Source organism: Peromyscus eremicus, chromosome 20 (assembly GCF_949786415.1).
Source record: "Peromyscus eremicus chromosome 20, PerEre_H2_v1, whole genome shotgun sequence".
In the NCBI taxonomy this organism is placed as follows: domain Eukaryota; kingdom Metazoa; phylum Chordata; class Mammalia; order Rodentia; family Cricetidae; genus Peromyscus; species Peromyscus eremicus.
The window spans coordinates 55313790-55329427 of NC_081436.1; the positions used below are offsets into that span (position 1 = coordinate 55313790).

At 36.1% G+C, this 15638-nt stretch overlaps 1 protein-coding gene across 1 annotated transcript in view; it reads right to left on the reverse strand.

Annotated features, from left to right (window-relative positions):
• Positions 1-15638, reverse strand: part of Pkhd1l1 (PKHD1 like 1) — a 166857-nt gene that overhangs the window by 108250 nt on the left and 42969 nt on the right. Inside the window, exons 24-30 of the mRNA XM_059247025.1 lie at positions 10072-10219; positions 8340-8494; positions 6262-6384; positions 5442-5547; positions 3672-3782; positions 2315-2479; positions 1299-1420 (exon numbers count right to left, since the gene is read on the reverse strand). Coding sequence (XP_059103008.1) covers positions 1299-1420; positions 2315-2479; positions 3672-3782; positions 5442-5547; positions 6262-6384; positions 8340-8494; positions 10072-10219 — 930 coding nt within the window. The remainder of the gene's footprint in view (positions 1-1298; positions 1421-2314; positions 2480-3671; positions 3783-5441; positions 5548-6261; positions 6385-8339; positions 8495-10071; positions 10220-15638) is intronic.

A 15638-nucleotide genomic window follows, 5' to 3' on the forward strand; every position in this document is an offset into this window, starting at 1 on the left:
AGGCAGACTTTATTCTCTGGCATTGTATTAATGCACGTGTTGTATTTAGCTGAATGATTTAAACAAAATGTTTTTCATATTGTCATAGCCTATAAATTCTTATTCTATCATTCAGTCCAATACACACTCAAAGAGTTTTTTCCCTAGACATCTTACCGATGTCCCTTCTTCCTCTGTTGTGTTTTGAGATTAATGAGTGCATCGGCATTTATCATCTCTTTGCACATAACTGGTGAGCCATAGACCTGATTTAAATTTAAATATAATTTGGGGTGGGGGAGTTCAAGTTTCTCTGTATAGCCTTGGAACTCACTCTGTATACCAGATTGTCCTCAAATTCACTGAGATTCCCCTGCCTCTGCCTTTGGAGTGCTGGGGTTAAAGGCGTGCACCACCATCACCCAGCTTTAAGGATGATTTATTAAAAAAAAAAAAAAAGAAGAAGAATGGCTGATTCTGAGGCAACTAGATGGCTCAAGGGTAAAGGTGCTTGCTGACGACTCTGTTGATCTGTTTGATCCCAGGAAGATCCCTGGAAGAGATGTGACTCTGCAAACTTGTTCTCCTACCTCCACATAAGTGCAATGACGGGCATGTGTGCACTTATGCATGCACACAAAGTAATAAATGTAAGTTTTCAATACAAAAATACAAATAAAATAAATTTATTTTTATTTATTTATTTTTGGTTTTTCAAGACAGGGTTTCTCTGTGTAGCTTTGCACCTTTCCTGGAACTCACTTGGTAGTCCAGGCTGGCCTTGAACTCACAGAGATCCACCTGGCTCTGCCTCCTGAGTGCTGGGATTAAAGGCGTGCACCACCAATGCCCAGCTAAATTTATTTTTAAAAATTAAACATGTTTAGATTTTTTTCATTGAAATTTACAGAGTATTAATATTGAGTTCTTTTCATCTTTTAGTTTATTCAGAAATTTTCTGATGACCCTCTAGTGCTGATATAACATTAATCCTTTTATGAGACTCTGATCTCCAATTTCCACTGAATTTTATCTTTACTTTGTTTCTATTTTTATTATTTCAAGTGAGATGCATTATTTATTGTTGTAGTTTTGTGTAAACATCTTCATTGTGATTTTTAAATGTCTCAGATGTGGAGATAATATTTTGGTTTTGTATTTTAGTTAAAAGGTATTGAAGAAACAGGTTTTACAGATAATCATGAAAACTCTGAAATTTGTAGAAATATAACATTTGTCTCTCTGCCTGTGTAAATGTTTCCTAGTTGATAAGGTTAGGTCTGTTGGAGGTGAGGGATGGCTGAAGTCAGAGGCCTTACTTTCGATGTTTGGCAGGTTATCATATTCAAATCTCCTTCAATCACATTGCAGGTTTCATTTCCAACCAAAACAGTAGAATTTTCACTAAAGCCAAATCCAGCTACAGTCAGCAGAGTACCACCTTTGTGAGAAAAACAAAGAAAATAAAACCCCAAATCAATTCAACTACAACAGAAACTTCCTCACCATCTAACTCATCATTTCTGAATCACCCAGTCACACCAGAGGGATGGTACATGGATGGAGAAGTAGCCGTGCACAAAGTTACCACCCCAAGCCCGGCTAAGCTCTCAATTGCATGGGCTTTTTCATATTGGCTTTGGGATATGTAAGCATCAACCACTCTGACCTGGAAAGAAGTCACAATATTTCTATTTACTTTATCTCATGTGTGTGAAACGAGGGTGAATTAAGACTTAAATTTTAATAACGCTAAGCAAAAGGAAAACTAAGAAAAAAACACAATAAAGTAAAAGTAGAAGAGAAAAAAATAAAGTAAAAATAAGTAATTAAAACACACACACAAATCGATATCAAAGCAAAATTTCCAATATTAATCATGGTTAAAAAAACACCAAGTAAGTGAAACAGCACAAGAAAAATGTGTCATTGTCCGTGTCAGCCTTCCTTTGTCCTGTTTGTCCCAGAACTTTATTCTAGGTCGAGTAGCTCCATGGAGACTCTGGTTACAAATGGAGCAGCTGGTAAGCAGAATAATAACTAATAAATCTTATCTTGACATAATTAATGAGGTTGTTATAGAAACACGTAATAATTGATGATATTAATTCAATAACCTATGATGTAAGTATAAGCAGTCCCCGACTTGTGCCTCATAAGGAAGAAAAGAATTAGCCAGCCATTTAATCTCTGTGCCTTTCAAAAGGACACTGTCCTTGGTCCTATGAGGGAACCTTAGGGTCCATGCCATTTTCCTGGCACTAGAAATAAAACACTGAAAACCCAGTTGTGGAAATGTATGTGGTCACCTCGGTTGAGAACTGTTAGCTATTACCTGCCAGGCTTCCAGAATCAGGCCAGACATGTGAGATCTGACTCCGATAAATGAAGTGGGATCCCTCACTCTCTAGATTCTGTGCTAGTCCAACATCAGCAATGGACACAGCAACTGGTACATGTCCAGCACTTCCATTCAGAATCTGGCACTTGATCTCATTATCTTGTGATAAAAAGAAGAGGAAAATGATAAAATACACGTGGCAGGGTTTTTAAGATAAAAAAAAAAAACCCTCAGTAAAATTAATTTGCAAATATTAACATTGGCATTTGTTTTTAGACTCCAAGAAATATATTCAAGGTAGACTACTTATGTTTTGATTGGGACAGGGAAGTCTTAGTGGGAAGGTAGAATCTTTGCAAACTACTCACTGCTGTAAATTAGTTACTTCTAGGAAGAGTGAACCAATAATGAAAGCATGTCTCAAAACATTTCCCAAACAAGTTGCACATAAAAATTTTTATCATTCTAATTTTTAATTCAAATTTATACTAAAAATTTTTACTAAATTTTTGGCTCAACATATTACTTATGTCCAAAATTGAGTAAAATAACAGGTTCTATCAATAAAAGTGATAAAACTAAGTGAAAGCATTTCTTCACTTTATTTACTACAGTTTAGGTAATACTGTTAAAATATTGGCTATATGACCTCAAAAACACTTTTCAATAAAAATCAACAGAAAGGATTTGGCAAGTGGTCTTGCTCATGGGATTTAAATCTGATTTAATTAAGAAAAAATATCTAGGATTGTGAATGATAACTTTTTGGTGAAATTAAGTAACTGTGTTTCCACTAATGTCAAGAAGCTAAAAATGTAAACGATATTTAAATTCTGCATAACTGGAAAGAGGTCCTATGGAACTAGAAGTCAAAGATATAGTCATGTCTTCTTGCCTAAGACAGAGGGTTGGTAATATAGTTCAGTGGTAGAGCACTTACCTAACATATCTGAGGTCCTGGGTTCAATCACCAGTACATACAAAAACAAACAGCAACAACAAACATGGCTAGAAACCATGGGACAACAAAGTCATACTTTGAACATTTTTTGTGTCTCAGATATACATCAAAGTATGAGAAATCTTGTGCATTCAGTTTGTAAGGTATATCTGAATAAATGTATGGCAGGTCACTCTTAATGGGATGAAGACACTGCATAACAATCAGTCTGTGATTATATATTCTTTTAATATATATATAATATACAGTATTATATTTTTATATATATATAGTTTTCCAGACTAGGTTGCTAATTTCATGACTCTATATATACTAGAAGACATATTATATTTATAATAGCTCTTTCTTCCAATTCTCTTGGAGAAATCTCTGACATTTAAAAGAACCTACCATCCACAGAAAGAAGAGAGCAACTGGTAGACCCAACAGAGACCGATACAGCTGATGTGGGAGAAAATCCAGAGCCCGATATGGTTAGTATCGTGTTTTCTGCATAGGACCCTGAAAGTGATAAATTTAAGACACTACATTTTAGATAAAGAAATTAGAACCTACTATTCTAAAAATCAGATATTTCTTAAGCAAAACTATGCCTATCTTCCAGAAGATATAAACAATAAGCCTGAAATTAAGCAAGGGGAAAAGACACATTTATTTGGTGATGTTATTTTCCACATAATTTCTCTGTATTGATAACATATTTCATGCATTAATATATATCAGAAAGTTATTTCATTGATATATGGAATTAGATAAAATAAAAATGTATTCTAATGACAAGCAAGTTGATAGGGCAGCAAGCCATCATGAAACCGTGGAGGAAAAAATGAACTACAAGTGACACTTTTCATTTGCAGAGGACGTGGGGAGAGGAGATGGACCTTGAAGGCAGAGGAAGGGGAAGTTGGGAGAAGGTACTGGAAAGAGGAAGGTGATCAGCTGGAGGAGGAAAGGAGAGGAGAAAAGAGAAGGAAATGGAGGGTGAATATGATCAAAATATATACATGTATGAGAATGTCATAATGAAGCCTATTATTATGTATTATTAATATATTCTAATTATAGATAAAAACAAAGTATACAGGCCCTGAGAAATGACACCCAAGGTTGACCTATCACCTACACCACACACACACACACACACACACACACCCACACACACACACACACACACCACAAAATTACTATATATGTATGTTAAATACAAAAGGCATTAAAAAAGCATGAAAGAAAACACACAAAATCTATTACTGTAGTTGCCTCAGGGAGCTCTGGATACTAGGAGTAGGAATGATACTTAAAAAGAATTTTGGCTTCTCATAATATTTTTTTAAACTGGTGATTGGAATGTGTATAAAAAAAGTAAGCAGTCGTTAATTGTCAATGAAGAAAAGAATGGCTGGTTTCTATTGTACTTTCCCATTATTTTTAAGTTGATCAAATATAATAAAAGGTAGTTCAAGTTGTTAATTATTTTGAGCCCAAAGTAATTTTTAGGAACTGCATACAAAAATGGAAAATCACTAGCAAATACAAGGGCAAAAACCAGATAAAGTTTACTAGCAGCTACAAAGACTAAATATAAGATTATGATTTCTGAATTTGTCACTATAGTTAAACACTTACTCCTTACAGTCCTTATCCCTGATGCTTATTTAAATTTTTAGGAGCTCACACAAAAAGCACAACTACATTTTCCCCCAATAATAATGCTTCCCCTAAGTGGAGTTGAGTTCTTGGCATTAATCGTTCGGTTTTCTCAAAGTGAATACTCAATTCTCTTCTTTTGTTAAACCACAGCTATCTTGTTGCTTGCCTAGTTGCTAGCTCTGCTGGAAGTGTTCTCACACAATGAATGTTAATACATACACTGGAAGAGTAGAAGAACAGTGTCTCAGAGTCACAGGGAAAATATAGAGACTGATTCTAACTTTGAAAGTAAAGACTAGGAAGATTAATGACTTATATGTTGGCTTCCTAGGTGGTATTTTTTCAAGTAATGAGTATTCTTTCCGTAGTTCCAGCTAACAAATAGTTTTCACCATATTGAACTGTTTGCCTGCCTTAGTGACAGTAATATATATTCAAAAATCATGATCACAGAACACATTTTTCTAGGTATCCTCCACCTCGTATTTCAAGTTTAAAAGCAAGTGTTACCTTCAGAAGGTGTTGTTGTCAAAATCAGGGGAGTAGCCATGGGATCCCATGTAAAGCCACAGTCCCCTGAACATTTAGCTGGAATTCCATTGACATAGACTTCAACCTTCAAGTCAAGAAACATAGACCAAAAAAGTGAACAAGGATAGAGCTCAGTACAATATGCACAAAATTTAGTAATGAAGTATAGCAATCATCCTTGAAAGCACGTCTTTATGCACAGGATTTAGAGCAAATAGAACATTGTCTGCAAAAAATGTGTTTATACTTTCTGCTTTGACATTTCATTCATTCATGTATCCATTCATTCATCTATTCATTTGTATAGCAAATGTGCCATTAGGCTTCTGATGTAGTTGTAAATAGGAATATAATAAATACATGAAAGAAAACAGATAATCATAGTAAATCTAGGCTAGAAAGTTATATAAGTTAAATCATGAAGGCATTGTTTTAATTCGTGCTATGAAGAAAAATAGAGGTTGCTTTAAGGAAACTCATCTATACTCTCTATATTTTAATGTTCTCATCACTAAAGTGGCAACATTAACAATTATCTGATATAAATATATAAAGGTTAAATAAAATAATATTTTACTAATTCTGTCAGTGATAGATTTTAAAAAGTCTTTCATCATTAGAAAGATAATTTCCCCAAAAGTTGGAGAATAATAATGAGTTAGTTGGTCAACTGTTAACAAAAATATTCACGTGAAACTCAAGTTGTTAACGCTCCTGTTTTACAAGGTCATTGGTACATTAGTGTAAATTAGTTATACAGTTGAAGTTATAAATATTATAGGAAAAGCTTGAAAAATACCTGTGGTTGATGACTGGGGGTGCGGAGCATGTCTCCAGGTATACGTTGTCTAAATAAGCCACCTTCCTTTACTGTGGTAACTGTCACGTTAGCCTTCTCTCCAATAATGTTGGAATCATTAATCTATTTTTACACAAAATAAGTTTACTTAAAGTAGCAATGGAGAGTATAACCAATTTAAGCAGCATGGCTGGAGAAAATAAAAGCTTAAGGATGAAAAAAATTAAAAGTTTAGTTACGCTTGTTTCGAAAAAAAAAAAAAGTTTTCCAGAGTAACAATAATCAATTCAAAGAAAAATGCATTAATTAAAATATAAATGAACTAAACAAAACAAATTAATTTAATTTTATTATCTTAGAATATTCTCTGCTCTTTCTCAATACGGCTACTTTGGTAAATTGTTAGTAAATAGTTAAAAAGTTGAGTTATTTTGCCCCTTTAGCATTTTTCATCTCTGGCTATCTTGGTGTCTTATTCTTAAATTATATTGTCTTCTAGTCATAAAAATAAAGCTAAATTATGTCCATATGCATAATCTGGTCATTTCAAAGTCTTTATTCTGGTATGGCCACCTTCTGATATATATAGGTACCAGCATGGACAGATGCCTCCATGACGGACTCTGCATGAGCTAGTGATGATGGACAGCAATGATGAATTAGCAGCGGAGACTGGTGGGAAAAGAGTGATGGATACCAGAGACAGCAAGCTAGCAAGAGGAGGCCGGTCTCAATTAGAGAATTGTAGACTTCTAGTTCCAAGCATGTGCGTGTAAAATAACCTCTGTGTCCTTGTAACTGTTATATTCAGCACATCCAGGTGAATTTTATGGTCACACGCTTCTGTGTGTTTTTGTCTACTTTCCTATCTCCTCATTCAAATATTTCCTGAGTAGGGCTCTGCACTTTCTTCACCTTATGTCAAAGCATCTTTCCCAGTGAATATATGTGGGTCCTACGTGTGGCTACACAGTTGTCATTGAGGGTTCTGACATTTCAACAATCATTCTCCCATAGAAAAGATTTAGGTATTTAGAGTTTTGTGGTGAGAAATGATGCAGTGGTGACTACCTTTTTGCTTATACCATTTCACATTTGTATAATTATTTCAATAAGATGGAATTATATAACAGATTGCCAAATCACAGAAAGCTGTATTAAGATAGTACCACATAATCCTCAAAACATTTGGCCTACTTTACATTCTAACCAACAGGTATGAAAGGAAATGCTAGCTCATATCTTTATCATCACTAAATAGCATCGTCCTTCTCTGTGTGTGTGTCTGATTTATGCTTTTGTTTACCCGTATGTAGTGTGTGTGTGTGTGTGTGTGTGTGTGTGTGTGTGTGTGTGTGAAGGTGTGCATGCCGGGTAAACACAAATCCCAGAGTATCCTGCTTTGTCACTGTCTGTAGAAGACTTGTTTTACTTTTAGACCCTATGTATGCCCAGTTCTTCTGCACTAATCTCCTTCACACATGCCGGCATTCACCCTTCTTCCTCTCCGGTGTTCAAAATATAACAGTGTCAAATAGAGGACAGCTTTAGATTTGACTTGAAGAGGTCATCTTTACAATAACAAGTTTTCCATGGAATACAGCTCCAGAGGAGGAATTACAAGTGATGAGGCTAATTATTCTTCTGTTCTCTCTTAATTAACAGTTGAATTTATCTGTGAGATTGGCCCTGCCTGTGTACCATCAAGAGGCTTCTCACAGGGATTTAAAACACCAACAGCTATTCTCCATAAAAAAAGAACACCTGCCTGTTTATGAGCCAGGTGCAGTGGCACACAGATTTAATCCCAGCACCTGGGAGGCAGAAGCAGGCAGATTTCTATCAGTTCAGTGCTAGCCCCGTCTACATAGCAAGTACCAGACCGGTCAAGGCTACATAGTGAGACCCTATGTCAAAAACAAAAAAACAAAATCAAAATAAAACAAAAACCAAATAAAATCAGTTTATGGTTTGTTTTGAAAAATCCACGGTCCCCAGTTCTTTTTAGGATTCTAAGAAAGAGTACAAATTAGCAAAGAGCAGAGATGAGGAGATAGAAGTTGCACTCATGAAGGGACCTGAAGAAGCGGCTGCTTTCCACAGGGGCTTTTCCACTTGATGGTCCATGAGTATCCAGCGCAGGTTCCCTCTCTGTTTACTGAGACTTGTCCTATTTCTTCCAGGCTCTGCAGGGCAAGCTGCAAGTCTGAGGCTGACACGGCAGCGGGGATGCCTGCATCACAGAGAAAGCGAAGACTCACAAACTGAGCGCTCCTCAAAGTACCGTGTATCCAAAGTATCACTTGTCAATCACCCACCTCCTCCACTCCGGTCAAAGAGAAATTCAGAGCTTTTATCCCATGTACATTAATGAGAAACAAAATTATATGAGTAATGCATCTCAGTGTTGTCTTGGTTTAAAAAACTTTTATTTGCCGGGAAGTGGTGGCGCACGCCTTTAATCCCAGCACTGGGGAGGCAGAGTCAAGCGGATCTCTGTGAGTTCCAGGCTAGCCTTGTCTACAGAGCAAGATCCAGGACAGGCACCAAAACTACACAGAGAAACCCTGTCTCAAAACAAACAAACAAACAAACAAACAAAAACCCCAAAACTTTTATTTGAATGTCAGTTTGCTTTATGGATAATCTATAAGTCATGAATGTAAGAGAAATTTTAGAAATTAAAACAGTTATATATACTAAGGCAGTGAAGAAATCACTCAAATGTCATTTGTTCTGCAATCTTATTTCAAGTTATTGACAATTTTAACTATATAAGTCATGTAAAAAGTGCTACTAAAAGTAAATGTACCAAGCACATATTACTTTTGTTTAAATCAACACTCGCTGTCTGTTGGATAAAGACTGTGATGCTCAGATATAAATTAACATTTTTCTGGCACTAGTTGTAATATTTTACAAAGCGAAACTAAACATGTACTAAAACTAAAACTAAACAAGTATGAAGCCATACATAAATGTTTATTTCTACATATGGTGCTTATTACAGCCAGAGTTTTCAATGGACACGTGTGATAGTAGATACCATTTTGGATAGCACAGGTATAGATGATTTAATTAAGATCATATTTAAAAATCCGTTAGAGGCCAGCCTGGTCTACAGAGTGAGATCCAAGACAGGCACCAAAACTACACAGAGAAACTCTGTCTTCAAAAAACAAAAAACAAAACAAAAAAAGATTTGTTGGGTGGTGGTGGTGCACGCCTTTAATCCCAGCACTTGGGAGGCAGAGACAGGCAGATCTTTGTGAGTTCAAGGCCAGCCTGGTCTAGGGAGCAAGATCCAGAAAAGGTACAAAGCTACACAGAGAAACCCTGTCTTGAAAAAAAAAAAAAAACAAAAACAAAAAAAATCCTATTCCAATCCCATTTTATAAATATTTTAATATTATAACATTTCTGGATATCACAGTAATGATCTCTTTCAATGTATGTATCATATAAGGCCATAACTCTATATAAGGTCGTAATTTCAACCACCTCCAGAAAAAGGACTCAAGAATTTATTTATTTATATTTTCAAATAAAAATGTCTATAACTTATAACAGTAACTTTAGATGGGTGCATTCTTTCTTAAATTACCAAAAGAATAGTCAGAGACAAAAATGCTATTAATTACTGACTTTAATATGATATGCATTATTATGTATCCTTTATTTAGATATTTGAATGTAACATAACTATACACAGCAATTATCAAGAATAGTTAACATTTAATATCCAATGCATAGATGTGTATTTGAACAACTTTAATATATCTCTGGTAATTCTAAACACTTCAAATATACCTTTCAGGGTATGTCCATAAGCTTGGATGTCAAAGCTGCCACTTATAGGTGGAGAAGCTGCATGAATCTTTTGAATACGAATCTTTGAGTCCCCTGGCCAATTATTTCCTCTGTAAACCGACTCATTCTTTGTCTCATTTGTGGTTATCTAATTTCCAAAATAAATATTGATAGAATGATTAAACCTAACAATGGCTAACACAATTTCCATTTCATCATGTAGGATTCTGTGACGTGACATAAATGAGCCTCATATATTCAGGATTCCTCAGGACATTAAGGAGAGTTCCATAAATCAACACAGGCCATGCCTATACAGCTGCAATAATGAGGCCAAAGTCAACTCAGTCATCTGTGCAGCCATCAGCTGGAATCACAGTAATACCTCATTAATTCAGAGCATACCCTCCATCACTCAAGGAGCAAATATTTATCAAGTAAGCACTCTTTTCAGGGTACAAAGCACACCACTGTGTGCAGGCAAAGAAGCGTGAGATGTAATCATCACTATAAAAATGACCAAAACACTTTTTGGAGAAATAACTGTAGATACATAACCAACAATATATTAGAGTGACTGTTACAGCCTCACTAAATAATTTTAAAGTATTGAACACCAATCAACTGACAGAAGCAATATGTGTTATCCATATCATAGATTGTAAGTGTAATAAGGAATATTATAGTCTCCAATCTCTGGCCTTTTGAAGTTTTCTGTCCTTGTAGAACTGAAATCCATACAGAAATAAGTAACATAAGTGATAGAAAAAAACATATATGTGTATGTGTGTACACGTCAACTTTATCTGTGCTAAAGATAGGAAATAATGCAAACCTCCATCAATAGAAAGGACAAACTGTACTCTATTTGTACTGTAGTATATAGCAACTCCAAAGAGTGAACTATCACAAAAGGTAACGAAGTGAATCTTGCAATATTGATAGAGAAAATTTGTTTTAAATCATGTAAACATTTATGATTCTTTTGGGATAAAGTTTTAAAATAGGAAAAATGAATTATTGATAATAGAAGGCAAAATAGCAGTCATGGGGAAAGCTCCTGTGGATTAATGATTTTCTTTTCCTTGATCTAAAGTGATCTCAATAATCAAAGTTAGCTTTTTAAAACTCACTGAGTTCATCAAGGCTCAAGGGATACACTATGAACAGCAACAGCAACAACTCAACCATATTTCTAAGTACAAATAATGAACACCTGGAAACCATAACTTAAAATAAAAGACCAGTTATGTATTCACTTGTAAGTGTATATTAGGTGTTAAGTAAATGATAATCAAGCAACAATCCACAGACCCAGAGAGGTTAGGTAAAGAGGAGGCCTATGGGTGGGGTGCATCTCCCTAGGAAGGGGAAATCAAATAGATTTTTGCCGGTTGACTGGGGGCAGGTGGGAATAGAGGAGGGAGATGCCCAGTGGTGGGGAAGGGTAGAGGGAGAGCGCACAGGGAGAGACACTGCAATTGGGGGGACATTAGGAGGGAAACCTAGTGCAGTGGAAACTTCCTGGAATCTATGAGGGTGATTCTAGTGAGGACTCCTAGTAATGGAGGATACAGACTCTGAACTGGCCATCTTTTACAGCCAGGCAAGCGTTCCAGTTGTGGGACTGGGTTGCATTCAGTCGAGTTTTTGGCCAAGGTGTTCCCATGGAGATCCCTAAACAACCCAGACTAATGTTAAGACAAAGGGTCTCTCTCCAGAAACTGATAGCGGAGTCCCATTGCTAAGGACAACACCTACACAGCTCTTCTGTAGTCTCTTTGATGTGGGAAAGTCCTCTGAAGGCTACTGAAAGAGAAACCTGGACACCAACCCAGTCACAAAACCATCCATCTACAGTCTTTCCTGACTACAGAATCTGCTAGGGCAATGCTAATACAGAACTTGTGGGAGTGGCCAACCAATGTTTGGTTTAACTAGAGGCCTGTGCCACCAGAGGGAGTCCATGCCCTACACTGATTGGATGGCCAGGAACCAGAGACTGAATAGCTAGCCCAGAGACCTAGGGTAGAACCAAACACAACTGAGTGAAGCAGGGGGCCCAGGGGATCAATGAAATGACTCCTAATGATATTTTGCTGTACTTATAGACTTGTCCAGTCATCATCAGAAACACTTCCGCTGGCAGCAGATGGGAGCAGACCCACAGCCAGACATTATGCAGAGAGAGTCTAGATTGGAGGTCTCCATTGTGTCCCTCCACTCAGAGATCAGGGAACCCTGCAGAAGAGGGGGAGGAAAGACTGTAGGAGCCAGAGAGGATGAAGGATACCAGGAGAACTTGGAAATCAACTAAGCAGAGCTCATAGGGGCTCACAGGGTCTGCATGGATCTGTACCAGGTCCTGTGCATGCATGTTATGGCTGTTAGCTTGATGTTTTTGTGGGACTTCTCCAGCAGTGGGAGCAGATGTTTCTCTGACTCTTTTACCTGCTCTAGGGACTCTTTTCCTCCTACAGGGTTGCATTATCCAGCCTCGAGATGAGAGCTTTTGGCTTATCTTATTGTATCTTGTTTTGTCATGTTTGGTTGTTGTCTCTTGGAGGCCTGCTCATTTCTGAAGAAAAATGGAGGGGGAATGGATCTGGTGGAGATGGGAGGTGGGGGGACCTGGGAGAAGTGGAGGGAGGGAAAACTGTGGTCAAGATGTACTGTGTGAGAGAAGAATATATTTTCAATAAAAAATGCAAGACCATTTATAATTGAAATTGAAATAATTGCATACAAATCAGGCAAAACATATTCTGAGTATGGCGAGATGGCTCAGCTGGTGAAAGCACTTGTTATGCAAATGTGAGGATTTGAGATTGGATCCCAACACCCACATAAAGAAGTGGACATATCCATAAATGCCTGTGATCCCATAGCTACAGAAAAGAGACAGGGAGATAAGTGCAGCTTGCTGACCACAAGCATGTCTAGGCTTCAAAGAGAGACCCTATGTCAAGAATATAAGGTGAAGATTAATAGAGCATGGCACCTTATGTCTTCTTCTGGCCTCCACTTATGTGTATATGCACATAACACACGTGCATATAGCAAACTCTCTCTCTCTCTCTCTCTCTCTCTCTCTCTCTCTCACACACACACACACACACACACACACACACACACAAAACCCATGTTCTGAATCTGACTTAAGAATTACAAAAGTCTGATAAGAAATAATCAAAGAATATCTAAAATGCTAATTTTGTAAAAACAGATTAAAATAAATCAAGAGAGATAATTCATAGATTAGGGGATTCAACATAATAATGATGTTATTACTCCAAACAATCTATAGATTTAATGCAATTGCTATCAAAATATCAGCAAGACTTTCTGTAAACTCAAAAAAGATTGTAATAGAATGTATATGAGGACAGAACCTAAAATAAAGTGCTTTAACATAAGAATAAGGCAAAAGAACCCACTCCATTCAATATTCAAGCTTACTGTGTAGCCACAGTAACTAAGAGAGTGTGATATTGGTGGAAGGAAATACATATAGAGAATGGAAGAGAACACATACCTATAAATATAACCACAAAATGTGTTTAAGTGCATGGAAATCATCCATTAGAGGAATGAAAGTATCTTCAATAACTGATGCCAGAGCAACTAGCCATGAGCAAATATGCACTATCCTAAGACCAAGTCTTATTAAAGCTCAACTCAGAGTGGGTTATAGCGTAAGTCTGAAATATAAAGTCTTTAGAACTAAAATTAAGGTAATGTTCTCAGATTTAAAATCAGGAGAATCATTCATCAAAAGAAAAATTTCCTAAGTTGCAACCAACCACAATTAAGCACTCTCTGGGAGACTTTACAGTGCAAATGAAAAGGCAGGTTACCTTCTCAGAGAAAATGTTAGTTAACCAATGTATAAAGATGTTATAAAACTAAAAAAAAATGAGCAATCAGCAATCCAATCTCAAATATAGAGACAGGCACTCCACAGACAATACACGAGTGCTGAAGAAGCTCATAAAATTATGTCCAACATCTCTATCCATTAAAATGTAAATCAAATCCTAATGAGATTAGTGTCATCTATCCTAATGGCTAAAATGAAAAGCAAAATGTGAGACCACAAAAATGTTGGAAAATTTGTTTGGCATCTGGATCATTCAGGTATTGTCGGAAGGAATGTATAGTAATGTGGCCATTTTGGAAAAGAGCATAAAGTGTCTTTTAGAATGGTAGATGTAATTACCAAATTATCCTATAATTGTAGCTTCTATGAACACAACACCCTAAAAGAGCACTAAATGTGAATGGATCTCATAGGAATTATGCTCAGTGAGAAAAAAGCAATCTTAGGAGGCTGTATATCATTTTGTTATTTAATGTCTTGATTCATTTATATCATAATGTTGAAATGATAAAATTATGCAAATAGATCAATGTCTGTCAGATGGAAATGTGTGGCAGGAAGCTTGTAAGGAAAGTGGTTTTTGGCTATAAAAGGATAACATGGTGGATATTTATAATAGCACAGTTCTGCTGATAGCTTGATGAACCTACAGAAATGTATAGAAACACACATGCATGTAAAACTGTCAAAATCTCACAAGATCACTTTGGTGGTTGTACCAACATCAATTTCCTCATTATCCTGTTATGTTGTTATGCTATTAGCAGAAGAAATTATTATTGAGGGAAAATGGCTGGGGGATATGAGATTATCTTTGTTATTTTTTTCTAAATTGGATGTGATATTGCAATTATCTCAAAGTTAAAATTTCTAAAATAATGTGTGTTGTATCATTTATCTTGCATGTGAATATGCTTTTAAAAACACAAAGCAAGTCCCATATTCTCCAATTTAACCTTGAATAAATAACTAAAATTGCATTACAATTAGCAATTACTGGTGCAAATGAGGAATCTTGGGAAATGAGACAGTGGTGCTTGTGTTGGAAGAACCCAAAGCCCCAACTCAGCACATTTTACACTGTGGTTAAGTAAAGCATTTACAGGAAATATGAGTATCTTGAAGGCAGCAAAACTAAACACTGATCCAGAATGAGGTAAAGACAATGTTTTGGAGAATAATTACAGTTCTTCATTATCTTCAATAACGAAGTTGGTGACACGGTGAGAGGTTTTCTGCAGGTCTCTAATTACAAGGGTCAATTAAACTTTAATTTTGAGCCTTCATATATGTTTTTAATTTGTCATGGAAATGAATCTAATAAATTACATAATTTTATAGAAAATTAAGTTTTCAAATGTTCATTACATTTTTTAGTGCTGAATTCTGGTTCAATGTTTGAATTTTAGTAGTTTTGCTGCTCAGATTCCTTTAGATCCATAGAAAAACACAACCTCCCTCTTTGAACAGATTTTCATGCAAGCAAATTAAATGCTGCTGTTCATAACAGAAAAAAAAGTAAAACATTGCAACATTCAACTTTTTCTTCAATGACTTATATTTAAGATTCTCTTATGTGGGCTCCGAGGTGAAGAACACTGGCTGCCATTCAAAGGATGAAGGTTTAATCTTCAGCGCCCACATGGCAGCTCACAACCATCTGTAACTGCAGTTCCAGTGATCTGAT